The sequence below is a fragment of the Saccopteryx bilineata genome, chromosome 4 (genome assembly GCF_036850765.1).
Source record: "Saccopteryx bilineata isolate mSacBil1 chromosome 4, mSacBil1_pri_phased_curated, whole genome shotgun sequence".
Lineage (NCBI taxonomy): Eukaryota > Metazoa > Chordata > Mammalia > Chiroptera > Emballonuridae > Saccopteryx > Saccopteryx bilineata.
The window spans coordinates 93979866-94007325 of NC_089493.1; the positions used below are offsets into that span (position 1 = coordinate 93979866).

Sequence of the window (27460 nt, forward strand, 5' to 3'; positions counted from 1 at the left end):
CTGGAGGCTGACCTTGGAGGGTGGGCTCAAGGCCTCAGAGGAGGGCTAGATGGCGCTGAGCCTGGGGTGTCCAGGAGGTCGGGTGCCAGGTAAGGGGATGAGAAAGTGGTCAGGAGAGCATGGCTGTAAATCCCAGCAGGAGGCAGAGATTTGCTTGGAGCAGAATAAGACTGGGACCAGCCCTGTCCCTTGAACAGCTGTGTGACCCTGAATAGACAGTCCGTGGGCAGTGCCATCAATGGTGTGTACCTGCATGTGCATCAGTGTTCATCTGTGTCTGTGTGAGAGGTCAAAATGAGACAAGCAGTGCCCGGGTTTGGTCCACACTACATATTCGTTTGGACTCAGCACCTGCTGGTCCCAGAGCCTCAGGCTGCCCTCATGGTGAGGTGCTGAGCCACAGTGTCTGGGGTCAGTCTTTGGCCCCAGCTGAGTGTTCTTGTGGATAATGGGGAGAGGAACTCCCTGTAATAACTTCTAAGGGGCTGCTGACCACAATGGGACCTGTCCCAACCTCTTTATCTGCACCTCCATCCGCAGACAGCTCTGCGCCTCTCGTGGCATCAGTGGGAAATTCACTTTGGAGGCAATGAGTGTCGCAGGACTGTTTTAACCCCTGTGGCCTCCAGAGGTGGAGGGTGGCTTCCGCTTTGACACTAAAATTCTATCTCCCAGTGTCTAGAATTGGCTCATCCTTCTGATGCGTTTGTTTTCTTCACTTTTGAAATTTCTCCCTCTCGTCCCTTATCTGGTTCATTGAGCAGAACTGGAACTCATGGCTCTGCTCGCTCAGTGGGAACACCTTACGTCTTGGGACCCCAGTGGGATGTGGGAAATCTTGGCTACCATAGCTAAGACACAGTGCAGGGCTGCCCTCCAAGTTCAAGAAAGAAAGAGCAGGGGCCCAGGCAGATTCTGACACTCAGATTTATTGTAGTTTGGCAAGAGCGATGTCCTGAAGGCAGTGTCACTCCTCATCGTGCATTTTCTGCTAAGAAAGAAAGAAAAAAGGTGTGAGGGGGCAGCTGGCAAGAAGGAGAAAGGATGTGGGGAGGAAGCTCTAGGTCTTTCACGGGCCTAAGGGAGATGCCCTTAGAGGGAGAGGTTCATGCCTCAGGGATCTTGAGGTTCCATTTAGGAGTTGTGTGGTTTAGGAGGGACTGGGGTTCTACAGAGGTTCCAGTCTGTAGAGGTGCTTTGAGCATGAGGGGATTCTCAGGAATGGATACAATGGGACTCTCAGGGCTATTTAGATACAGAGTAACAAGTGCCCACTCAGAGGGGCACTAATGTTGTAGGAAAGCTGCTGAGGGTGACTAGCCAGGCCTGGGGCAGGGACACACCTTGGCACCAATGTCACGGCTCTTGGCCCGTAGCTTGTTGACCTGGGACTCAGCGATGTCCGCCCGCTCCTCCGCCTCATCCAGCTCGTGCTGCACCTTGCGGAACTTGGACAGGTTGGTGTTGGCCTGCTCCTCCTGTGGGGGTTCAATGGTGGGGTAGGAGGATGAGGTGAGTGTGCCTGGGGAGGTGGAGATTCCTGGTATCCTAGATCCTAGCCTGGAGGACTCCTGGTCCATGGCCGGACTCAGTGTTCTCATCCCTCACCCACGCTCTTGCAACAGCCTCGCCAAGGGCATCCTACTCCTAGCACCCTCCTTGTTTGGCACCCTCCTGAAACTTGTCCAGCACTCAGAGTCCTTCATGGCCATCCACTGCCCGAGATGAATCCCGTGCTTCACAGCACCCGTCCGACTGTGAATTTGATAGACATTCCCTGACTGGGGTCTCCTGCAGAGGCGTGCTCAGCAACACCTCACATTCACACTTTTCTGGCCACCCAGATGTCTCCCTCACTGCACTATGCCTAGTCAGTTTCCCTTCCAGGCTCAATTTCACTGCCACTCCAGCCTTTAGCGCTGTCTATCTCCCTGACCTACCTACACTAGCAGCCACACTGCCTTCTTTTAGGCCTATTGGTATTTGAATTATAAGCAATTTATAGGCAAGTCCTGGGTCAAACAAGCATTGTTTTTGTTAACTCAAAGTGCCTAACACAACTCTGAGCACACCAGACATGTTTTAACAAATGTTCAAGAGTTAAAGTGAATAGCAAATCCATTGTCCAGGCCCCATGCTGGGGTGGACATTCATTGGTTCAAATGCACAGGAAGTTATGTTCATCTGAGTGGAGAAAACCATGAACTCACCGCTTCCTCGGCCTGGCGCTTGTAGGCCTTGACCTTCAGCTGCAGCTTGTCCACCAGGTCCTGCAGCCGCAGCAGGTTCTTCTTGTCCTCCTCCGTCTGGGGTGGATGGGCGGGCGAAGTTAGTTTTGGGGGAGGAGCAAGTATAATCATCTTTCCCTTCCTCACCATCCTACTCTTCTCCCCAAGCCTTAGCTGCCCCACCCATAAATGGGCCAGATTAAAAGGGTGGTGGAAATGTATATCTCTGACACTACCTGTAGGTCAAAGGGCCAAGGCTAAGTCCTCACTCTGGGACATGAAAAGCAATAAAAGCTGCTACCTTAAAGCTGGAAGTGGGGAGAGGGGCTCAGAACCAAATGGAATTCTATTATCTACTACTATGAAGACACTGGACTGTTCCAGCTCCAATTTATCAGTTCTGCCATAGATATTCTCAGGCAGTGCTTCTAGAATGACCAGAAAGGAATAATGAGGAATGCAGAAAGAAGGGGGTATTATAGTCCAGATCATTCCAATCTACTATAACCAAATATTCTAATATACTGTACTGGGCCAAATTTTGGGCACCAGGATTGCTGAGTCCAGTGTCACTTTATCCTTCCTAGCTCTATATCATCATATGAGCTAGGATGAATTATGTCCATAATACATCTGTAGTTCTACATCTGTATCTCTTTCCTGTGCCTCCTATCCAGCTGTCAAATGGACCACTACACCTTTCTCTGTTTTTATTACCAAGCACATTGTGAAAATAAGGAGCCAAGGGCAAAAGCTCTGAACTATGCAGATGAAGGTCTTAAAACATTTTGGGATCTTCTTTCTCTAAGGACTTCTATCTGTTGTCCCAGAAGTTCCATGGAAGATCTAAGTCTTTTCCCATCCCTGACATTTATCCCTAAAGTGCCACACAACATCCCTCCTGATCAGGCCTAGAAGGTGGAAAGATTCCTTGGACTATTCCAAAACCTTCATGGTAGACCTTCAGATTATCAAAAAACCTGGGAAAATTCTGGTTAGAAGAGCTTTCAGACAGTAGAAGTAGATTTTCCTTCATTCACTAGAAAAATTCATGTACTTAAGACAAACTCACTCTGAAGTATGAAGTATGTAAAAGAAAACTAATGTAAAGACAGCTTCTCAAGAGGGGCTGGTGGCATTTCTGGGATGGTGGTTTGACATGGGGTTTGTGGGGGTCAGGAGGTGGGGCTAGGGGAGCCATCCACCCCTGACAGCCTGGTCCAGAGCAGCCACCCACCGCACCTGGTAGGTGAGCTCCTTGATGCGCCGCTCGCTCTTCCTCATGCCCTTGATGGACTCTGCGTTGCGCTTCTGCTCGGCCTCCAGCTCGTTCTCCAGCTCCCGCACCCGGGCCTCCAGCTTCTGCAGCTGCTTCTTGCCGCCCTTGAGGGCGATCTGCTCGGCCTCGTCCAGCCGGTGCTGCAGGTCCTTGATGGTTTGCTCCATGTTCTTCTTCATGCGCTCCAGGTGGGCGCTGGTGTCCTGCTCCTTCTTCAGCTCCTCCGCCATCATGGCGGCCTGTGGACAGGAGACAGGTGTAAGAGAACCTGGGTCCGTGTCTCTTCTCCCACAAGGATCACCTTTTTCCCATCCTGGGGTTTGCTCCCTGAGGCCCTCAAACCCATGGAACTGCAGAGTCAAGTTGGCCTTATAGCACAGTGACCTGGCCTGGATCCAGAGCCATTATTCGTGTCTTTAGGGGAGTCTGGAAGGTAAGGGGCACTCACATCCGTGATGGCCTTCTTGGCCTTCTCCTCAGCGTTCCTGCATTCCTGCACCGCATCCTCCACTTCTGACTGGAGTTGGGTCAGATCTGACTCCATCTTCTTCTTCTGATTGATGAGGCTGGTGTTCTAGATATGGGCAGAGAAAACTATTGCATGTATACTTTTTTGCCTGACTCTATACCTTTATCCAGAGAGAATTAAAACTGGTCATTTTTAAAAAACATGTCTTGCTTTAGTATATTCCTTGTTTTTCATCTGCTTTCCTTTTTCTTATGAAAATAGGTATGTACTAGATGTTATATCTAAATTTGTCAGCTCTGAAGAAAGACTTCAACAACAGAAGGTCTTCAGTTCTATCCTTGAGCTCTTTAGTGACATGTCTATGCAAGAGCATGAACATATTCCAAGGCAAATGGGAATAAATTTTTACCAGGACAATATCCAGGAAATGATTACAGTTACAGAAAGAATGTTGTAGGGTAAGGAATAGAGGACTAGGTCAACACATGATGTCATTCCCACACAGATTAGACTATGGAACAAACTCCACAAGGCTGTGCAATAAGATGGACACAGAGCCTGACCAGGTGGTGGTGCAGTGGATAGAGCATTGGCCTGGGATGCAGAGGACCCAGGTTCAAAACCCCAAGGTCACTGGCTTGAGCATGGGCTCACCAGCTTGAGCATGGGGTCACAGACATGACTTCATGGTCGCTATCTTGACCGCAAAGTTGCTGGCTTGAAGCCCAAGGTCGCTGGCTTGAGGGGTCACTTGCTCTTCTGTAGCCCCCTCATCAGAGCACACATGGGGAAGCAATGAACAACTATGGTGCCGCAACAAAGAATTGATGCTTCTCATCTCTCTCCCTTCCTGTCTGTCTGTCTCTATCTGTCTCTCTCTCCGATTCTCTCTCTGTCTCTGTCAAAAAAAAAAAAAAAGATAGGCACAGAAACTCACTGCAGAGGATAGCAGCAACATATATGGGATTGTAGGAAAATGTTTTACAAGTAGATGCAGTGTGCTCCTTTGAACTCTCAAAGTTCCATCTTTACAGAGCAAGATGGAGGTGTCTTCTAGATCAAGGATACCAAGCAACAGAATGACTCCCAGATTTTTGACTTTGGCAGGAATTACTTGCCAAATCACAGCAATCATGACACTCTCAGCTTTTAAGTCTAAACACCCTTCTAAGGTAGTGGTTCCACGGCCACAACTAGTAGGTAAGAGTTGGCTCAAGAAATAAATTGTGCTCCTGATTGGATATGCTCGCTCAGAACCTCTGGTCCAGATCATCTATGTCCCAGGTTCTGCCACCTGGCAGGTTTCCCCATGGTGGACCCTGACCTCCTCACCTGGGAGTGCAGCAGCTGCACCCGCTCGCTGGTCTCGATCAACTCCTGCTCGGCCAGCTTCCGAGACCTCTCTGTCTGCTCCACCACAGACCGCAGCTCCTCCAGCTCGGCCTGCAGCAGGTTGTTGCGCCTCTCCACGATGGCGATGTTCTCCTTCAGGTCATCATTGGCCCGCACTGCATCATCCAGCTGGATCTGGGTGTCCTGCGGGTCAGGAGGACGGGCATGAGAGAGAAGCTGGCGCCTGCGCCCATCAGAAGGCTGTCACAGCAGACTGCACGCTGGTGGAGAGCCCATTGTGGTGGCTCAGGAGGGGCCTGTGGGTTTTCTCTGCGATGGCCCTGGGGCAGAGGGATCTGGAGCTGTGATGGGACACAAACACCCAACTGGGCCATGTGGAGGCCGTCCCTCTCCAGGAAGCTGACTTCCTGACCTCCATGTACCTTTAGCAAGCCCTGGAGGTTCTTGAGTTGCTTCTGGGCCTCAGCAGCCATGCGGTTGGCATGGCTGAGCTGGATCTCCATCTCGTTGAGATCGCCCTCCATCTTCTTCTTCACACGCAGGGCCTCATTGCGGCTGCGCGTCTCTGCATCCAGGGAGGTCTGCAGCGAGTCCACCATCCTCAGGTGGTTGCGCTTGGCCTGCTCCATCTCCTCGTCCTTCTCAACCAGCTTCCGCTCAATCTCTGCCTTGATCTGGTTGAACTCCAGCTGGGCCCGGAGGATTTTGCCCTCCTCGTGTTCCAGGGAGGCCTGTGGGCGAGTGGGGAGAGAGGGTTTGAGACAGAAAGTCAGGGCACGGGGCAGGGGCAGAGAGGGAGGCTCATAGGAGGCGGGTGTCAGTCAGAACCATGGCCTGGAGAGGAGAGCTGGGAAGAGAAAGGAGGTGGGACCTGTGCACCAGGCCACCTGGATGCTCTGGTGGGGGAGGTGCAAGATGCCCTGGGCTGCTTCTGCTAAGGAAAGGTTTTGGACCTCACCAGTGCCAAGATCCCTCAGCATCAACACTGCATGGTCCTGAGTCATCTAAAATATCATAGAAAAAGGAGGGAGTTCTTCTTCTTTTTTTAATTAATTAATTATTTTTTTACTTCCTTGAATGGGACAGAACCCACAACCTTAGCACATTGGGATGATGTTCCAACCAACTGAGCTATCCTGCCAGGGCCACGGAGGAAGTTTTGCAAGCACGAATTGAAACCTTTACCTTTGTCTCCTAGGCCCCTCATCCTTTAGTGAAAAAAGTTAGAAGCCCCAAAACTCAGGGCTATTCCTGGTTCTTAAAAATAAACAGTAATAATAGCTAACACATATGAAGTATTTAAATGTGTTACCTCATTTAATTTTCATAATAATCATGCATAAATCTTATGAGGTATGCAGGATTACTTTCATTTTGCAGGTGAGGAAACTGAGGCACAGAGAGGTTAAGGAACTTGCCCAGTGACACAGTGGAGGTCCTGAAGCCAGGTTTGAAATTCAGGTCTGTTTGACTCTAGAGCCCATGCTGCCATCCACTGTCTGAGGGGTTATTATGGCAGCCAGGTTTCAACTTTATAAACCTGTTGGGAAACGAAACTGTAGGGCCTATGATCAGACTGTGATGTTTCCTTTGTGTAGTCCTTAGCTCTGGAGGTAGTCATAGGTAGTGGACAGATGACCTTGGACTAAAGAATAAGAAGCCAATAGCTTTGTCTTGGGGTTACAGTGAGGAAGACTTGGGAAGTCAGAGACAGTAGGATTGGGGGGGGAGCAGAAGGTCTAACGCAGGGGAGCAGATGGAGCCAGGCCCTCACCTCGGCCTCCTCCAGGGCCGACTGCAGCTCCAGCTTCTCGGCCTCCAGCTGCTTGCGGATCTTCTCCAGCTCGTGCACATGCTTTCCTCCTTCTCCCAGCTGCTCAGTCAGGTCAGAGATCTCCTCTGGGGGTCAGAGGGCCAGATAGCTCAAAGCCTGTGCTCTCCCCAACTCTCAGTGGCACTCCTTACCACCTCCTCTCCCCAGCCTCAGGCCCCAGCGCACCCTGAAGGTTCTTGTTCTCCCTCTTGAAGGTCTCCAGGTGCTCCAGGGACTCCTCATAGGCGTTCTTGAGCTTGAAGAGCTCAGTGCTGAGGGAGCGCGCCTCCTTCTGCGAGGACTCCAGCTCCGACTGCGACTCCTCGTACTTCTGCTTCCATTCAGCCAGGATCTGTGGAGACAGGCTTGGGGCTCACTGTGTTGCCCCTGCCCCACCTCTAGGGGCTGCCCTGGCCCCTGGCTGCGCTCAGCCTCTTCCCAGCCTCCATGGAGGATGTTTCTGGCCTCCACTCATGGTGGTGCCCCTGCTCTGCCCCCTGGCTGCGGCCGCCACCAGGGCCCACCTTGTCAAAGTTCCTCTGCTTCTTGTCCAGGGCCGCAGCCGCCGCATTGGAGCGCTCCACGTCCACCATCAGGTCCTCGATCTCGTTCTGCAGCCGGTGCTTGGTCTTCTCCAGCGACGAGCACTTGGCATTGACGGCCTCCACAGCCTCCTCAGCCTCCTGCAGCCGCTGGGCCAGCTTCTTCCTGCCAGGTTGGTTTGGTGTATGTGTGACTCTACCCAGAAATTGTGGGGCCTTGAGACCACCCCATTTCCTGGACTGTCACGAGGAGGAGTCATTCCCTCTCCACAGCTCCTTGAGATGATGAGTAAACCCTTTAGGCCCTGCAACCCCAGCCTTGAAGGAGCCAAGACTACAGATGCCTAGAACAGTCTTCTCCCCAAATGCAGTACCATCTGGTGGCAGCCCCGACCTGTCCTCATGCCAGGCTGATCGATGGTAGCTCCTTTGACCAACAAGCTTTTTGCTCGTCTTATACGTGAGCATCAGGTATAACCCGGGCCAAAAGCTCGCCCGTCACAGGAATTGAGTCAGGGCTAGTTGGGGCTCTCAGAATGCAAGATCCAAGCACCTTGATTTTCGATCACATTTTTCCCACCCTCCTCTCTCTCCTACCTCAAATCTCCTCATTCCCACTTTGCCTATCCCACTCCATGTGTCCTGGCTTCTTCCTCTCTTAGATTCAATGTGAGGGGCTGCCCGGGACTCACTTGGCTTCCTCGAGCTCCTCAGTCCGCTGGATGGCGTCGGTCTCGTACTTGGTCCTCCACTGGGCCACCTCCGAGTTGGCCTTGGACAGGACGCGCTGCAGCTCAGCCTTGGCCTCTAGCTCCTCCTCATACTGCTCCCGGAGCAGGTCGCAGTCGTGCCGGGCCGACTGTACTGCATGGGCCAGGGCGTTCTTTGCCTGGGGAGGTGGGCACCAGGAGGTGGGCTCACTTCATGGAAGGTGAGAGGGAATGTCTGCCCTCCTTCTCCAAATCCTTTCCATATCTCTGAATGTCAGCTAAGCCCCAGCCACATTCAGAGTGTAAAATCTCAATATCTGGAGTAGCTTCCCAGTGTATCCACCCTACCCCTTTATTACAAATAAGAGGCATTGATGATGCAGGTGTGGCTAGGCTGAAGAGTAGACGAACCTAGATGGGAGGTCTTTCCAATACAGGGGCCTCTCTTCGTCTCCATTTCTGGTGTTGATGTTAACTGCCCCAGGGCTGCACCAAGTCAGTCCTACGGTCCCCTAGCTGGGTCTTACCTTGCCCTCCTCCTCCAGCTGCCTCTTGAGGTCCTCCATTTGCTGGGTGTAGGAGAGCTTCCCTCGGGTCAGCTGGGAGATCAGCGCCTCCTTTTCTTCCAGTTGCCGGGACAGCTCACCTGGAGGTGGAAGTGTGGGTTTATGGGCCATTAGAAGAGGGCAACCGATGGGCCACCCTGGGTCAGGTACAGGGCTGGTTAGGGACACCCACCGTTCTCAGTCTGCAACTTGGCTCGCTGGGTGGTGAAGTCATTGAGGGAGCGCTGAGCCTCTTCCAGCTTCGTGCGGTACTCATTGGCCTGGTCTTCCAGAGTCCTAGACACCTTTTCCAGGTTTGCCTTCAAGCACAAAGGGACAGAGAAGGGTGAATGTGAGAGGGGCTGGAGTTGTCAGGAAGTTGGGGCTGGCTGGACCAGAAGGAAGGGAGAACCAAGTCCGGGGGCTCAGGAGGCAGGGGGGTGGAATAGGGTGGTGCTGGGGGAGCACACTCTGAGGAGGGTGCAGGAGCTGAAAAAGGGATGAATGGCGAGGAGGTGGAAATATGGGTGAAGAGCGAAAGAGGGGCAAGGAAAGGACCAAAGGGTGATGGAGGAAGTGACAGTGACAAGAGCGATGGCAGACAGAGAAAGTGGGAAGAAGGCATACGCTGTGAGGGAAAAAAGGGTGAGAAGAGGGTGAAGAGAGGCTGAGCACAGGCCCACCTTGGCCTTGATGATCTGCTCCATGTTGGAGGTGACGTCATCCAGCTCCAGCTTGAACTCACTCTTCTCCTTCTCCAGCTTCTGCTTCACGCGTTGCAGGTTGTCAATCTGCTCACTCAGCTCCGCCACACTGTCCGCGTGCTTCTTGCGCAGGGCCGCCGCCGTGGCCTCGTGCTGTAGCGTGGCCTCCTCCAGGTCCCGCCTCATCTTCTGGAACTCAGCCTCTCGCTTCTTGTTCATCTCAATCTGCACAGATGTGGCCCCGCCGGCCTCTTCCAGCCTCTCGCTGATCTCCTCCAGCTCCCGGGACAGGTCGGAGCGCAGCTTCTCCACCTTGGCTCGGGCGGCGCGCTCTGCCTCCAGCTCCTCCTCCAGCTCCTCTATGCGTGCCTAGGCCCGGACATAGAGGGTTCAGACCCACCACCTGGAACCCTCTATCGGAGCCCCCTCCCCTGGTCCTAGAAGACTCCTGGCCCAAGCACTCAGGTCTTGTAGAGCAGTGAGTGGTTCTCTAAGGTCAATTGGCAATGTCTGGAAACATTTTGACTGTCATAACTGGGAAGGGCAGTTGCTACTGGCAGTCAGAGGGCAGAAGCCAGCAATGCTGCTAATCATTCTATAATGCATAGGTTATTAATTAGAATTTAGTTGAAGCCAAAAGTTCAACGTACTTCCTAGGGTCATCTCAGACCCCGTCTGAAGATCTGCAGCCCTGAATCCTGAGGATATGTGTTCAGAAGGGGATCTTAAGATCCCATGATATCCCAAATCTCATAGATTCTATAGATTCACTAAGCTCTACTCTCCTAACTATAAGGCTGGAGGCAAGAAAGCAGGTGCTTATATTTTATAAATATTTGCAACAATATGCCTCACAACAATCAAAAGCTTTTGTAATCTTCCGAGTTGATCACAAAGCCCAGTCAACCATATTCCTCACTCCCCAGGGCTTGCTTTATTTGTGCCCAGGGCTGGGCTCCAGTTTTATTGTTCCCTTCTAGCCCACTGAGTGCCCTCCTCTGCCTCTGCCTCATTTTTTCTGGCCTTAGCCTTGGACTTGACTAAATTGGCATGATGTCTCATTTACCATTTTGATCTGTTGTCTGACTAGACAGGAACGAAGGGGAGGGTTGGTGGGGCCCCTTCCTCTGTGCTATGGACAATGTTAATGGAATGTGTGGGTGCCTCTGGGAGCAAGAGAGAGAGGACCACCATGTCTCTGCTCCCAGGATAGAGAAGATGGGACTATGTACAGGAACTTGGGCAGAAAGAAGGAGGAGCCACAGCCATTGCTAAGACCTGGTGAAGATAAGAGTATTATTTTGCTGGGTCTGTGAGTCAAAGGAGTTACCTTGGTGAAAGGACCTGAGGTTATCCTGATTTTCTGGCTGAAACCCAGATGGGCTACCCAAGAAGATGGGAGGGCAAATTATCACTAATGGCAGTCCAGCCTCTGAGCAGCCCCCAGAGGAGTGGAATTGTGTCCATGTGTCTCTTGTAGGGAGGCCATGGGCCCCAAATGCTGAGGGGAGATCAGCTACCTCCACTAGCTGCCATCTCAGCAGAAAATGAGAAGATAAAGCCCTGCCCCAGTAGCTGAGTGCCTTTTGCCCTTCGGGTCACTATGTCTAGAGAAAGTCATGCCATTTCTGCAGTTATAATACAGAGATAACAGTATCTGCCTTCCTTGTTTCCAGGGCTCTGACAAACACAGGACTAAAAGCACATTAAAATTTGAGGTATATTAAAGGTAAGGGAGGCTGTGGTTGTTAATGTAATCTCCTCCTACAGAGGGATGAGAGGGCCATGGGAAAAAAAGAATCTGTCCTTGCTAGTTGGCTGGCTGACTTTTAGTTGACAGAGTGGTTTCATATATGCTTTTTCCTCTGGTCTCTGTATGCCAGGGGTCACTAGTCCCATTTGACAGTTAAGAGACTTTGAGGATCTGAGCAGAAGTGACTTGCTCAAACTTGTAGGAGTTCACCCCATATCATGGGCACTCTATGGGGCTCTAGCCTGGGTTAGTGGCTGGGGTCAGTACTAGGAAGAGTATGAACATAGCAGCCCATGGGAAAGTGCTCCATGAAGACACTTCTTGCTCCCATGTGGGGGGGGGGGGGAGAAGTACCAGAAAAAGGGTTAGAGGAGAATCAAACTTTAGTACTTGTCCCAGAGCAGAAAACATATGAGGCAGAGCATAGCTCAGAAAGATAAGTCCTTTTTATAGGTATGACCCCCCCCCCACCACCCACACACACAAAATAATCTTACTGCAATAAGACATTATTGTTCTAATGGGAGAAGGCTGATGTTTCCAAGCGCCTGTAAATCAGGACTGGGGAGATCTTTGGAGTGGACTGGAATTCTAGATACTGTCAACAACCCTAAGCAGCTCCCAAGGCCACAGCTGCCTCTGGGCCACGGAGCACTGGGAAGAAGTTTACCTGGTTTTCCTTCAGTTTCTTCTGCAGCTGAAGGGCCAGTGCCTGCTCATCCTCAATCTTACTGTTCTGCTGACTAATCTCAAACTCCTTCCTGGAGGAGAAGAAGAGTGACAGGTGGTCTGCCTTGTTCTATGCCCATTCTCTTCTCTAGTCTCAACATGCCAAGACCACTTCCCCCCCCAACCCAGGCCCAGAGGGTAAAGGAGGGAAGGCTGTGATTGACACTCATTCCTATGGTGCCCAGAGAAAATACGGCCAGTGGAGGTGCAGTGCCCTGTGCTCTAACCCTCTGCCCAGACACTTCTATTAGTCCCTTCTGGCCACTGTAGTCTCTTACTTCTTGAGCTTTTCTTCCAGCTGCTGCTTGTCGTTCTCCAGGTCCATGATGCTCTCCTGGGTCAGCTTCAGGTCACCTTCCAGCTTCCGCTTTGCTCGCTCCAGGTCCATGCGCACCTTTTTCTCCTGCTCCAGGGACCCCTCCAGCTGGTGGAGAGAAGAAAACAAATAGGGAGTAGGTAACCTGAGAGCCACAGTGAATGTGTGTCTGCTCCCTCTTAGACTAAAATCTAGTGAATTGGAAGTTAAAACCAGCAGAGAAATCCCTGCAAGCACAAAGGATTCAGAAGCTCAGACTAGGGAGAAACTACAGAGAACGTAGAGGCCCCAGGGGTCAAAGAAGTTAGTTCTAGGGATCTGGAATCCCTTGGCCATTAGTGTTACCTGCAAAATCCTGACCTGAGAGAGATGGAGCATGGTTCTTATTACTCACATCGTCCACCTGCTGCTCCAGCTTGACCTTAGACTTGGTCAGTGTGTTGACCTTGTCCTCCTCAGCCTGAAGGTCATCCAGGGCCTGCTGGTGGGCCTCTTGCAGAGCTTTCTTCTCCTTGGTCAGCTTGGCGATGATCTCATCCAGCCCAGCCATCTCCTCGGTCAGGTTCTTCACCTGTTGAACAAAAATACCATCCCCTTTAGCGTCAAAAGTCACCAGATTGGAGACGTCTGTGGAGATCCACATTGCTATCAGAATCCCCTGAGTGGCCTGGTGTTGGTGAGGGTCAGTGTGGTCTTTGGGTCCCTTGGACACCTGGGCTGGAACCAGAGGGAGCTGCCCTCACCTTGTTCTCTGTCGCATGCTTCTCTTTCTCCACCTTGGCCAGCGTCAGCTCCAGGTCATCAATGTCCTTTTTGAGCTCAGAGCACTCGTCTTCCAGCTTGCGCTTCTTGGCAGTGAGCTCAGCGTTCATCTCCTCCTCATCCTCTAGCCTCTCAGTCATCTCCTTCACCTTGGCCTCCAGCTGGATCTTGTTCTTGATCAGCTGGTCACAGCGCTCCTCTGCATCGTTGAGGTTGTCTTGTTCCTGGAAGAAGAGGATAGAGAGAAGAGCTGGTGATTAAAGACAGTAGAGATCCAGGGTCTTAATCCCTGGTGATGAGATGGCTATAATAGGGGAAAGGAGAAAAGAGGTGAAGGGACAACCATGTAGTCTCACCGCCTGCACTTGGAGCTGTAGGTCATTTTTCTCCTGCAGCAGGGACACCATCTTCTCCTCCAGCTCCTTGCGGCGAGCCTCAGACTTCTCCAGAGCCTCTTTGATGCGCAAGAACTCCTCCTTCATGTTGGCCATCTCCTTCTCTGTCTCTGCGCTCTTTAGCAGAGGCTTGATCTTGAAGTACAGCTTCATCCAAGGCCAATTCTTGACCCCCATGAAGGCCCGAATGTTCCACTGGATTACCAGCAGGGCATCCCTGGCAAAGAAGCGTGAAGGAAGGGAGAGTCACTATAAAAGGGCACTTCCCAATTTTGGGGCCAACTGCACTTGGCTCCTAGCCCATTTAAACAAGTTTTTAGGCACCTGTGAGCAGGAACCCTGTCTTGTAGCCTTGATAAACACCCACACCTCAACATTACCACACTGAACATGGAGTGGCTCAATAAATATTTATTAGTTGATCAGTTAAACAAAAGGGCAGTTTACATCTTCCCTACTGGGGCTTTAGTAGTACTATGTTCAGTGTTTCAAATCTTATAAGAACCTCGGGCCCTGGCCAGTTGGCTCAGTGGTAGAGCATTGGCCTGGTGTGTGGATGTCCTGGGTCTGATTCCCGGTCAGGGTACACAGGAGAAGCACTCATCTGCCCCTCCTTCCTTCCCATCTTGCTTCTCTCTCCCTTTCTCTTTCCCTCCTGCAGCCATGGCTCGATTAGAGTGAGTTGGCCCCAGGCATTGAGGATGGATGGCTTCATGGCCTCTGCAACAGGTGCTAAGAGCTTGGTTGCTGTGCAACGGAGCAACACCTCAGATGGGCAAGAGCATCACCCCCTAGTGGGATTGCCGGGTAGATCTGGGTCAGGGCACATGCAGGAGTCTATCTCTGCCTCCCCTCCTGAATTTAAAAAACAAACCTCAAATATATTAAAAATTGTATTTTACATATAAGTATGTCTATAATATGTAAGTTATGAAGCATGAAATCAAAATAACTATCCATGAACTTATTACCCAAACAAGAACTATAGCATTGCTAGCAGTGACTTCACCTGTGTGCTTCTTTTCCTCCCCTTTCCTGGTGCTCCCACCAGAGGCAGCCATTACCCTGAAATCTTGTGGTTTTCATTTCCAAGCTTTTCCAAAAATACTTTAAACATATATGTATGTATCTTTAAACAATATGCCTTGGCTTTTATTATTTCTGAGCTTTATGAACATTGTGCCCCACTGTATGTATCCTTCTGTGACTAGCTTTTGTTCACTTAACAATATGCTTTTAAGGTTCAAACATATTGCACCATGTAGTTGTAGTTCCCTCCTTCTTTATTGCTGTATAATAAATAGTCCTCCACATGACTATATTATTTACCTATTTCCCTGTGGATGGAAAATTGAGTTGTTTCTGGATTTTGCTATTTTTACCAATACTGCTATGAAGATTCTTTTGTTGTCTTGTATTGTACACATGCAGGAGTTTCTCTTTGGGCATGCACTCAGGAGTGGAACTGAAATGTATGCAATCGTTCATCTTTAAAAGATGACAAATTGTTTTCTGAAGAGGTTGTACTAATTTATACTCTTGTAAGTGGTGAACCACACTTCTTGACTTTTGTAAACCTAGTGTGTTTAAATGGTATCTCATCAGGGTTTTAACTGGCATTTCCCCATGAAAATTGTTTTTTAAGAATTCAAAATGAGACCCAGAGTGATAAAGTCATTTGCCCAGGTCTGCTGGTATGCAACGAAGCCAGGATTTGAGTTTTCTGACCCATTCCAATTGGCACCACTTGTCTGCCTCTTAGATCTCCCGGAGCACCTCTCCCTTCCTTCATGCCTCACCTGCGTTCCACCATCTTCTTGAACTCAACACGCATGAGCTGGCCTCGAGACTGGGCCTGGATGCGGGTGATGATGCGGCTCAGCCTCTCATCTCGCATCTCCTCCAGAGTCCCCAGCAGCCCTGCCTTGAAGAACACCTGCAGGCAAGGGGGAGAGCCAAGGGGGCCGCAGCCTCAGGGAAAGGTATCAGGGGTGGAGGGAGAGGGTGGGAGACCCTGGCTGAGCTCCCAGGGGACCCATCACCTGCTCATCCTAGACCTGGGAGTGAAATGGGAAAGACAAGACAGAAAGGAAGCCTGGCTTTCAGACTTTGGGTTGATAGAGGAAGCCAGGAATCAGGCTTCTGCCTTCCGAACTCCCGGCTGCCCCACTCAACATGGCCACGTGCCTGCAATTCCACCCTGTGGAGCTCTAGACTCACCTTGGTGTGGCCAAACTTGTATTGGTTGTGGTCAATGTCCAGGGAGCCCAGCAGCTTCTCTGCCCCTTTTCTGCTGTCAATGAACTGCCCTTCGGGGATGGCTGCTGGGTTCAGGATGCGATACCTGGGAGGGAGGTGCCCGCAGTCACCCACGTCTGCACTCATCTACTCTGCCCAGAGACTCAGACTCTCCTCCCCTCCAAGGCCACCCGGCTCCCCCTTTCCCTGAACCCACCGCTGCCGGAAGTCCCCGTAGAGGATGCGGTTGGGGAAGCCCTTCCTGCAGATGCGGATGCCCTCCAGCACGCCATTGCAGCGCAGCTGGTGCATGACCAGCGGGTTGTCCATCACCCCTGTGGCAGGACAGAGGGGAGAAGGGTCAGCTTCAAGGCAAGTGATGCCAGATGCCTAGTCCCCAGACTAGACCCTTCTGCATGGCTCACCCGGAGACTTCCGTTCATTGGGGATGATGCAGCGCACAAAGTGAGGGTGCGTGGTCTTCAGGTTGGCCATCAGCTTGTTCAGATTCTCCTGTGGGTGGGTGAGAGGGAGGAGTCAGAAACCACAGAAACCATCCCTTAGATACCTGAGCCCTGGACCCCATACAATCTGTCACCAAAACCTTCAAAGGAATAAAGACATAATTTATGATGTGAGTTCAAGCTTGCAAATTAACATGCCAAAAATAACCATGCAGCTTGAGCCTCCTTCCTCCCCCAAATCAGAGCATCAAGTGAGGGTGGTGCCCCCAAGGGCTCTGGGCTGGGGCTGCCCGCCACAGGTCTCCGGGTCTTCTTACCCGGTGGAGGGCCGACACTGTCTGAAAGGATGAGCCCTTTTTCTTGCCTCCTTTGCCTTTACCGCTATCCCCTAATAAGAAGAGAAGAAAAGATGAATAAGAGCTCTAAACAGAGGAGCCCTTGGGCAGGGGCAGGGCCCTGCCCTCTCTAGCTGTTTGGCTTATTTTCAAGTCTCAGTTTTTCTGTGAGGAGGATAGTAACTACCTCTAAAGATGTGAAGATCAGAGAAGATCAGTATATAAGGTCTTCACCAGTGCTCGCCATGTAGCAGGTGCTGAAACAGTCTCAGCTCTCTCCTCCCACTCTCGTCTGATTCCACCCCTCATGCTTCCATCTTTCCACTTTCTACTTTTGTTCTTACATTTCATTCTCCTCACTTTAGTCCACACCTTTCCTCTTCCTTTTCTGACCTGGAGGCTCATTTGTTCAGTGATCTTCTCAATGGTTACCAAAACCTCCTATAGGAACTCTCTAATGCTGGTACGGTGATGTGTGTGCTTCCCTCCCTGACCTGCAGGTGCTCACAGTCTTGAGATGACACATGGCATATGCACTGCCATCCATAACACGAAGTGGAACACAGCACTTTCACAGAAAGGATACGGATGGAGTGCTGTGGGATTTTCTGGCCCCTATCCCATGGCTTACAGGTTCCCTCTTGCCTCTCGAGTCATGAGCTTTGACTCCACAAGACCCTGGTCCCTTGCACCTCCAGAGGTGCTCTGGCCCAGTACAGAAGCTGCCTTCTTACCAGCAGAATCAGCGGAAGCATATGTGGAGAAGAGTGTGGCCAAGAGCTTGAGGGAGGACTTCTGGTACAAGCCCACCACTGTCTCATTGAGTGGGTCTTTGTTCTTCTCTAGCCAGCCCAGGATGTTGTAGTCCACGGTGCCAGCATAGTGGACCAGGGAGAAGTGGGCTTCCTGCTTCCCCTTAACATTGCGTGGCTTCTGGAAGTTGTTGGATTTGCCCAGGTGGTTGTCGTACAGCTTGGCCTTGAAGGTCATGTCGGAGGCCTTGGGGAACATGCACTCCTCTTCCAGGATGGACATGATGCCCATGGGCTGTGAACAGGGTGGGAAGGTAGAGAGAGCATCACTAAGCACATACCAAGTTCCCAGAGTCCCACACCCTGACAGAGAGCATCAGCCCAGTAGAGTGGACAGGCCACACAGAGACTGATGGCATCTCTTGTCCTCATCTAGGAAGCCAGTGTTCTTGGAATTAACCTAGATTCAATTATATTCACATCTGGCTTACCTAATCTTTCTGCTACAGAGTGCCCAGTGAAGAGTCATGTACCCCCAATGCATAGTCCCCAAGGAGGGCAGAAACAGATGTGTGTCAGAGCCGTTAGACTGCAGGACTGGCCAGACCCCTGTCTATACAACAGGTTACAATTCTTGAAGGAATGGTTAGAGGGATCTGAGTTCTGAATAGCATCCTGCTTTTCAGAAAGCATGGCGGTCCTTGACTTTTCTTGGGCTAGAAATCCTACTGAAAATTTGATGAAGCAAAGACTGCCTCCCCAGAAAAATGTACACACACACACACACACACACACACACACGTTCACACACTCTTTTCCATACAATTTCAGGAGATTTTGAGGCCTCTGGAAGAGTAACACCCTAGATAACCATCAAAAGCCTATGGGGCCTGACCAGGCGGTGGCGCAGTGGATAGAGCGTTGGACTGGGATGCGGAGGACCCAGGTTCGAGACCCCAAGGTCGCCAGCTTGAGCGCAGGCTCATCTGGCTTGAGCAAAAACAGCTCACCAGCTTGGACCCAAGGTCACTGGCTCAAGCAAGGGGTTACTCCATCTGCTGAAGGCCCATGGTCAAGGCACATACGAGAAAGCAATCAAAGAACAACTAAGGTGTCGCAACAAAAAACTGATGATTGATGCTTCTCATCTCTCTCCGTTCCTGTCTGTCTGTCCCTATCTATCCCTCTCTCTGACTCTCTGGCCCTGTATATAAAAAAAAGCCTATGGGAAGCTTTCCTGAAGTACTGGTAGGACTGGGTGAGGGTCAGTCACTCCAGACTCTGGTCTGTATCAGCAACGCCAAAGGGCACCTTGAGGGCAAGTTAGCACTCAGTGCTTCTCACTAGCTCCACCCTTATCTCCTGAGTCTACAGATAAGAGGGGCTGGGGAAAAAAAAAAAAAAAAAAGAGGGGCTGAAGATGAGCTTATTCTCAGTGAACAGGAAGAGGATGGGAAGCCAATACCTCCATTTTCAGTCTAGGATCTTTCTATGAATGACACCTCTCCTGGAGTGTCAGAGGGGCCAGGAGTCCTCTCCTTCACTATATCCCCCTCTTTAGACATTGAGATATGAGTGTTGTGAGGACAACATCCTGAAAACAGAAGGAAGGGGCAGTGTGTATGCCTGTGACTCCACAGCAGGTGGAAGCTGGGCCTGGAAGGAGGATTGGGATCCTGGGGACTCTAGTTTCTTGGCTGTAGAAAAGGTGGAGCTGTCACTTTGTCTGGGATAGCAAGGGAAGGGAACACAAGAGATGGGGCTGAGGCAGCACCTTTTCGATGAGGTCGATGCAGGCCTGCAGGTCCATGCCGAAGTCAATGAACTCCCACTCGATGCCCTCCTTCTTGTATTCCTCTTGCTCCAGCACGAACATGTGGTGGTTGAAGAACTGTTGCAGCTTCTCGTTAGTGAAGTTGATGCAGAGCTGCTCGAAGCTGTTGAACTGCAGGGGCAATGAGGGTGGAGGTGGGTCAGATAGGCAGTGGGCTCAGTCCAGGGCTGCATCCAGCCCAGTGAGGGGTGTGGCGGTCCCTTCCCCGTCATGGCAGCGAGGGAGAACCCCCCGAAGACAGGACGGTGACTGCCTCCATCACTGCTGAACCCCCTGCCTTTCTAGCGCCTGGCCCCTGGCTATCCTGTTGCACGTGCCGACGGGCGCATTTCTGTTCTCCGTCCTCCCGGGGCTCCCTGCACTCACGTCGAAAATCTCAAAGCCGGCGATGTCCAGGACTCCAATGAAGTACTGGCGCGGCTGCTTGGTCTCCAGGGAGGCGTTGATCCGTGTCACCATCCAGTTGAACATCTTCTCGTACACTGACTTGCCCAGTGCCCCGATGGAGTAGTACACCTGCTGCACGTTCTGCCCCTTGGTGACGTACTCATTGCCCACTTTCACCCGGGGATGGCACAGCCCCTTGAGCAGGTCAGCTGAATTCAGCCCCATGAGGTAGGCAGCCTTGTCAGCATCTGGTAGAGAAGGAAAGGCATAAGCAAGTACTTTCAGTGAACCTTTTTTTCCTGTCCCAGGACCAGAGCCTTTCTGGAGCATCGGGTCCAACTCCCTCTCACAAAATAGCTGCAAATGAGGGCCTGGGAGGGCACAGAGTTTGCTGTGGTCAACCAGTATGCACCTGAGTTGGCCTGAAACCCAGACCGCTTCATTCACCTAGGGTCTCCCCATCACACGCAGCTCCTCTTGCCTCTACCTTTAGGTCTCCTGGGTGTTTCTGGTCTAGGCCCTTCACCAACATTGCTGTTAGCATGTCCCCAAGCTCACCGCACCCTCTTGTCTCTACAGGGAAAGCATGGGAGGAGATGTATTCTGCCTCCTGTGTTCCACTCCCGGACTGGCCCAATACTGGGTATGCCCTTCTCAACCCATGTGTTGTCCAACTTGACTGGCTGGGAAATTAAGTTTCTGACAACATGTTGAATAGCCCTCACCTCCCACCTCCCAACTCTCCAAATATGCCATCCAATACACTGTCTTTATTTAGAGGGAATTTGTTTGGTTTAATTTCAAGCATTTTGTGATAACTGGTGACATGGATATCATGACACTAGGCTTGACATTTCGATCTGGACAGACATGGAGAAATGGTCCTTAAAGGTAGGTCAAGAGGCATATTCTCAGGTTTTTGCCTATCACTCTTCACACCTTCACATCTTCTCAGAGAATTCTTGCAACAGCCCCAGAGGAACCTGAGAATAGCTGTCTTCCATTTTACTAAGAAAGAAACTGGGGACCAGTGAGATGGGTGACACACCAATGCTATGAGCTGTGTCCTTCCCCCTGGCCTGCTGCCTCCTAAACAACACGACACAGAACCTACAGGGGACTCACCCAAGGGCTAGGCACCCCCCCATCAGTGATGGGGACATGCGGAACTCAGGAGCCATGCTTTCCTGGGCTTTGGTAAAATTTGGGCACAGGAGAAAGAACCCCCAACTCACTTCTGGTCAGTACTGCTGGGGTTAAAAAGTTGGGATTCTGGGGAGCCTCTCTGTCTGCCTGTCTCTCCCATGTCCCTATCCCTCCTCAGCCTTCACCATACCCATCTACCCCACAAACTTCAGGTCCTCTCTGGGGATGGTGGGTGGCCAGAGGCCTGGCTAAGCTTTGACAGAGGAAGAAGCTTGAGGTGTGCTGTATAGGAGAGGTTGGCCTCTCCTGCCTTGGAAAAGGCTTCTCCCTCTGACTATCTGCCTCTCAGACTTCTGGTTTCCTCCCACTTTCTCTATTGTCAACCTAGCTCCTTAAGAATTGTTTAAAGTCACCACTCTTGAATGCAGCATGGGAGACCCTGCTCTGAGAGGATCCACCAGCTCAGGCTTTTCTAGCACCTGCCCTCCTGCCCCTCGAACCTTCGGTGCCATCAGGCTCTGCCTGCTCCTCCCGCTGCTTCTGCTTGAACTTCATATTTCCGTAGTGCATGATGGCGCCCGTCAGTTTGTAGACACCAGTTTTCTCCTCAGCAGTGAAGCCCAGCACATCAAAGGCACTCTGGACAGAGTGAGAGAGGCAAACAGGTGGTTGGAGTGGGTGGCCCCGGAGCCCTCTGGAGCCCTCACACCACCTAGTCACTCACATCTGTGGCCATGAGCTCCTCAGAGTCATCGATGGAGGCCACGGACACCTCTCCTTGAGAAATATAGGCGTAGTCGTAGGGGTTGGTGGTGACCAGCAGCATGTCTGTCCAGGCAAGGGTCAGGGCAGGGCACAAGGAGGAGGGAGAGGGCAGGGGGGCAGGGAAATGTTGGGAGAATGGAGGAGAGGCGGTAGAAAAGATAAAAAAGAGAAGAGTCAGCAAGGACCATGGGGAGACTCCAAAAAAAAAAAAAAGGAGAAATAGGTGGTGAGGGGAGGACCCGAGGAGAGAGGATAGTGAGGAAATGACAGCTGGGAGAAGGAGAAGCAAATAAAGAGCAGAAGGAGAGGCCCTGGCCAGTTGGCTCAGCGGACAGAGCACTGGCCAGTGTGTAGACATCCCAGGTTCAATACCCAGTCAGGGCACACATGAGAGGCGACCATTGGCTTCTCTTCCCTGCCTTCTCCCCTGTCTTTCTCTCTTCCCCTCTCACAGCCAGTGGCTCGATTGGTTGAGTGTAGGCCTTGGATACTGAGGATAGCTAGGTTGATTCGAGCATGAGTCCCAAAGGGAAGTGGCTGGGTAGTTCCTAGTCGGTGCACTTGTGGGAATCTGTCTATTTCCTCTCCTCTCACTAAAAAAAATAAAAGAAAAGAAAAAGAGGAGAAGGAGAAAGCCAGCAAGGAAGATGTGGCAAATATCAACAAAGAAAGGGTGGGAGGGAAGCAAAACAGGACATGCCCAAGGTGGGGTGAAAAGAGAAAGCCACTGAGCAGATGGAGGGAGGGGGGAGTTGGCGGGGCAGCAAGGGCCTGAGGCCGGGCTCACCCAGCAGCTCTGGCTTCTTGTTGGACAGGATCTGGTAGAAGATGTGGTAGTTCCTCTCAGCCTTGAGCTGGAAGATCACCCGGGACTTCTCTAGGAGATCTGAAGTAAGGAGAGGAGAGGAAGGTGGGTAAGGAAGGGGATAGAGTCAATCCAGCAAAAGGGTGGAGATCAGGCTCCTACGGAACATGAAGTGAGTCGGGGAAAGCCATGGTTTGAGGAACAAAGGACTAAATTAAAGCCAAGAGGCAGATGTAGACAAGGACAGAAGATGGAGGGGAAATGATGAAGTAAGGCTACGCTCAGGGGAATAAAAGGCAGAGGTAGAGAACCCAGAGAGGAGTGCGGGGCTGCCTGCATACTCACAGGTCTCTATGTCTGCAGAAGCCAGCTTTCCAGTGGCTCCAAAGTGGATCCTGATGAATTTCCCCTGGGGCAGATGGAACAAAGAGTAAGGGAACTGGTCAGTCAGAAGAGACAGAAGAATGGGGATCTTGGACCTCAGTGCAACTCAGAATGCCCTGGAAATGTAAATGACTTGTTTGAGGTCCATTTTAGTATCAGTAAAACAGGGGGGAAATGCCCATACCCCCAAATACCCAGGGATTTCAGAGCAGAAACAATGGCACAGAAATGACTAGAGAGAGCGCCTCCTGTTTGTGCTTCTGAACTGACCCCACGTGATCTCAGTGACTATTACTCCCTGTTTCACAGATGAAGGGACTAAGGCTCAGACAGGTGTGACACTTGCTGGACAAATGTAAAGCTGGGGAATTGGCTTCCTCTCTAATGTGGAAGAGCTCTGGAAACAGATGTAAGAAAACTCTAGAATGTGACCAGATCTACTCCATTTCTTGGCTGTGGAACAGCTGAAGTGATTCTGGGTCTCTTTTCTTGAGTTCCCAGAACTCAGGGAGCCAGGCTGTCAGGAGGGTTTCGTGTGTGTGTGTGTGTGTGTGTGTGTGTGTGTGTGAACTTGTTGCTACCCCAAAACCAAACACAGGAGAATGAACTGGGTGTGGTTAGTGCTGGCTCTTTTTGTCAAGGCCAGATGAGGCCAGTTGGCAGTGGTCAAGGGCACTCACAAAGCGGGAGGAGTTGTCATTCCGGACGGTCTTGGCATTGCCGAAGGCCTCCAGGGCAGGGTTGGCTTGGATGATCTGGTCCTCCAGGGTGCCCTGCAGAGGGAGCAGAAACTTGGGGGTTCATCTTCTGTCCACCGTTAGCTGCTGATGGGGAGGGCTGGAGACTGCTAGGGGCCTGGGAGTGCGAGTGGGCTGGGTGGACTACTGGGGTGTCTGCAGCTCTAAAAGGCCATATTTGGACCTTAGAGTGTGCCTTTTGCTAGGAAGGTCTTGAGCACTGGGCTCAGTGGTGCTGCCATCACTGTTCCCCAGGGCAGGGCTCCAGGTCCACAAGGTCAGCCTGCCCCAAACCCCTTCTGCTAAGCTTGTAGCCTATCTCGCACCTTGTTTGAATTGGCACCTTCCTTCTTCCCACGGTCACCTATGGCTGCGATGCTGGCAAAATACTGGATGACACGTTTCGTGTTCACAGTCTTCCCTGCCCCGGATTCTCCGCTGGAGGCAACAGGGAGCCATCAGAACCCAGGATTCCCATTGCTCTCCATTTGGAGCTTAGCACCGCCCCCTCCTCCCTCTGAGTCCTGGCCATCTGCCATGCTCCACTGGAAGAATTTGCCCCTCATCACAGGTCACTCCGGCACTTCGCTGAGGGCCCAGCACCCCACACTCTTTGCAATCACAGACTTAAATCATTCCTCCCCCTGACCCCAGGAGTCAGCCTGGGTACCCCCAAGCCCTCTGTGGGTGGACGGCGCTCACTCACGTGATGAGGATGGACTGGTTCTCCCGATCTGGAAGAGAAAAGAGGACAGGCAGTGAGGTCAGGGCTGAGGGTCTAGGCTCATGGCTGTGGGGCTGAGGGGGCACAAGTCAAGGTCACAGGGCTCACCTGTCAGCATGTACTGATAGGCATTGTCAGAGATGGAGAAGATGTGGGGCGGCGCCTCACTCCTCTTCTTGCCCCGGTAGGCGGCCACCACCTCGGCGTTGTACACCGGCAGCCACTTGTAGGGGTTGACGGTGACACAGAAGAGGCCTGAGTAGGTCTATGGGAGCAGGAGACAGGCAGGCATGAGAGGCTGGAAGGGAGGATCCAGGATGGGCAGTGGTGGCAAGCAGGAGAACCCCTGGTCACCCCAGTTGGCTCCTCTCTTGTTGAAGCCGACCAGGGGCAGGAAGGAGCAGTGGTGTGTTGGGCCCCTTGGGAAAGTGTTTTTTTGTTGTTGTTTTTTTTGTATTTTTCTGAAGCTGGAAACGGGGAGAGACGGTCAGACAGACTCCCGCATGTGCCCGACCAGGATCCACCCGGCCCGCCCACCAGGGGGCGACACTCTGCCCACCAGGGGGCGATGCTCTGCCCCTCTGGGGCGTCGCTCTGTCTCGACCAGAGCCACTCTAGCGCCTGGGACAGAGGCCAAGGAGCCATCCCCAGCGCCTGGGCCATCTTTGCTCTAATGGAGCCTTGGCTGCGGGAGAGGAAGAGAGAGACAGAGAGGAAGTGGGGGGTGGAGAAGCAAATGGGCGCCTCTCCTATGTGCCCTGGCCGGGAATCAAACCCGGGTCCCCCGCACGCCAGGCCGACGCTCTACCACTGAGCCAACCGGCCAGGGCCCCCTTGGGAAAGTTTTGACGCTTCCTCCCTGAGAATGTGGCCTTGGCCTACTTTGGTCCTGGTCCAGAACGGGCTCCCTACCATGTGCATCCCTACAGAATGCACTCACGTAGATCATCCAGGCCGCATAGCGCTCCTTGAGGTTGAAGAGCACAGCGGGCTCGTGCAGGAAGGTCAGCATGGCCATGTCCTCGATCTTGTCGAACTTGGGCGGGTTCTGCTGCAGCACCTGGTCCTCCTTCACGGTCACTGTCTAGAGAGGGAGTGTGGGCAGTAGGACAGGATAAGTACACCTCCCACTTTGTGGTTACCAGCCTCACCCACTTACCTCCTCCCAGAACACAGGCCATGACCTGGCCTCACTCCCCAGCTCTTCTCTGACCAGCACCCGGTCCTACCCCAGAACTCCCCAGAAAATTTGCCCACCAACTGTCTCTCCCACCCTCAGGATCGTCCTAGAGTCCCTGTGTCTTGTCAGTGTCCCAGCTCCTGTGCCCATAAGTATCACTTTTCACTCCTGCATCAAGTGTCTGTGGGCAAACACGGGCTGCCAGTTCTGCCCTCTCATGTGCGCACATGCTCCTTCTGGGGACAGCTGGGGACTGCGCCTGAGGCGGACCCTCACCTCTACCAGGGGGACAGTCACCTGTCTACCTTACCTCCCCACTGGCCACTGTCATTGGCACTGCTCAGTGTGCCATACCCTGGTGTCATTAGATGCAGGGACAGGTGTTCCATTTGTTACAGTGGAGGAAGAGTGGCTTCAGTAATTAAATAATTTGCTGGCATGGTGGCTAGTTAGTGGCAGAGCTGGGAAAAGAGTCAAAGCCCCCAGTGGGCTGTGGCTCATTATTCTACAGCTTGATGGGACATAACACTCAGTCAATGCATCTGCAAGGCACATAGTTCTGAGCTGTTGCTGGTAACCAGTGGCGGTTCTCATAGCTGGTGTGAGCAGCCAGGGACTGGGGCTTCTGAGCACCGGTCACCAGTCCCAGCACTGAGCATCCAGCTTAAGAGTTCCTGCTCTTTGCGTTTACCTGGGTCTGTGAGTTTGTTCTCGGTTTGGGTGAGGTGAATTTGGGAGAGTTTGCCTATGGAAGAAACTGAGGCACAGAGAAGAGAGATACAAATTCAAGAAGGGAGCTTTGTTTGATGTTGTGACTATGCCTTCTATTAACAAGACCCCTCTGAGGAGGACACCAGCTGAGGTGTCCAGCATCTTCTCTGGTGAGGGGTGTGCCATGCTGGAGCGGTGCTCTGTCATACCTGCTCAGGACCACCTGAGAAAGGTCAGAGTTCTCGTGCAGACACTAGGCTCTTCAAGGGGTCATTTCCTGCAACCTCACTGGCTTAGTCTCCTCTTCAGGACCCAGCAGCCCTACTGCAAGTGGCTTTCGCCCTGCACCTCCCCCAAAGCCTTTCTTCCCCTGCCCCTGGCCCTGTGCTTCACACACCTTGCCATTCTCAGTCTCGGCAGTGACTTTGCCCCCTTCCCGGGATGTAATCTTGGCCTTGACAAACTCCTCCTTGTCGTCAGGCACGAAGCACTCCGTGCGGATATCGAAGGGCCGGGTCTGGGCCTCCAGACGTTCCTTCTCTGACTTGCGGAGGTATTGGGCCGCTGCCCCAAAATCGGCCATCTGGGCGTCATCAGCCATCTTGTGCTCCTTTGTGGCTGAGACAGGAGGGCCCAGGCCTCAATGGGTGGCACTGTCTTCTGTGCCCCTACTCCCTGCCCCACCTTCTCACCACTTAGGTCCTATCACTCTCCCCAGTTCCTCCCTTGAGAAACACCTACTGTGGGTCCAGCCCTCCCTGCTCAAGCTCTGTTTCCCTTGCCCTGTGAAGTGACACTCAGGAAAGATCTCTGTGAGGGACCTGCAGGGGGTAGACTTGGTTGGAGTTTGCTAAGGGCAGGTGCTGAGCTGCTCAGAGGAGAGACAGTGAGCCTCTGGTCTAGCAACCTAGCTCACAGGAGAAAATCGGGTGGTTCTCACCTGGTTATCACTTCACAAAGAGTTCTGAAGAATCTGGACCATGGATGGAGCCACAGAGGTGCAGTCAGGAAAAGAGAACAGACAGGGAGGTTGAAGAACCATGAAGGCAGGCCAATGGGGAGAAGTGGGGGGAGGGGGGATGGAGAATCAGTGTTGGAAACAGAGAGAGTCAAGGAGATTAGAACGCATAGCCAAGAAGAAAGAGTAAAGGGGAGAGACAGAGAAGTATGACAAGTATTGACAAAGACCAAGATGCAAAATAAAACCAGGCAAAGAGAGGGAAGCCGTCAGAGGAGGGGAAGATGAAGACAGTATGGGGAAGACACAGGAAGCGGGAGATGACAGATGCAGGAAAGAAATGCAGGCGGGAGCAAAGGTTTCTGGTGTCCCCACTGAAATCTCTTCTCTGTCAGCAGGAACTTTCCAGGGCTGGGGAAAGGCAGTTCTACCAGTATCCTTG

General features: G+C 52.1%; 1 protein-coding gene across 2 annotated transcripts; it reads right to left on the bottom strand.

Moving 5' to 3' along the window:
• Nucleotides 1-909: 909 nt before the first annotated feature.
• MYH6 (myosin heavy chain 6) lies at nucleotides 910-27453 on the bottom strand. 2 transcript variants are annotated; one of them, XM_066277465.1, is made up of 38 exons: nucleotides 27001-27453; nucleotides 26458-26678; nucleotides 25110-25253; nucleotides 24278-24434; nucleotides 24152-24179; nucleotides 23772-23883; nucleotides 23389-23481; nucleotides 22670-22733; nucleotides 22307-22405; nucleotides 21479-21582; nucleotides 21255-21393; nucleotides 19588-19856; nucleotides 19162-19332; nucleotides 17370-17682; nucleotides 16618-16688; nucleotides 16262-16349; nucleotides 16054-16171; nucleotides 15819-15942; nucleotides 15398-15534; nucleotides 13560-13815; nucleotides 13185-13427; nucleotides 12836-13012; nucleotides 12404-12549; nucleotides 12067-12157; nucleotides 9623-10012; nucleotides 9133-9259; nucleotides 8922-9040; nucleotides 8377-8573; nucleotides 7667-7850; nucleotides 7329-7494; nucleotides 7104-7228; nucleotides 5752-6060; nucleotides 5309-5512; nucleotides 3956-4081; nucleotides 3471-3746; nucleotides 2211-2306; nucleotides 1344-1478; nucleotides 910-988 (listed from the first exon to the last, which is right to left on the bottom strand). In XM_066277465.1, exons 2-38 carry the CDS (start codon nucleotides 26659-26661, stop codon nucleotides 968-970), a joined length of 5823 nt encoding a protein of 1940 aa, XP_066133562.1. In that variant the 5' UTR covers nucleotides 26662-26678; nucleotides 27001-27453; the 3' UTR covers nucleotides 910-967. The 2 variants fall into 2 exon arrangements, with proteins under 2 accessions (XP_066133562.1, XP_066133560.1); XM_066277463.1 differs by having other exon boundaries at nucleotides 910-991.
• Between the last annotated feature and the right edge of the window lie 7 nt (nucleotides 27454-27460).

Bases quoted from the DNA above. Each gene is read 5' to 3' on its own strand.
- MYH6 (XM_066277463.1), bottom strand. From the start codon at position 26,661: ATGGCTGATGACGCCCAGATGGCCGATTTTGGGGCAGCGGCCCAATAC. The intron at 21,394-21,478 runs GTGAGTGACTAG...CACTCTGTCCAG, and splicing joins AGGAGCTCATGGCCACAGAT to AGTGCCTTTGATGTGCTGGG. The intron at 9,260-9,622 runs GTGGGCCTGTGC...TTGTGCTTGAAG, and splicing joins AGCAGATCATCAAGGCCAAG to GCAAACCTGGAAAAGGTGTC.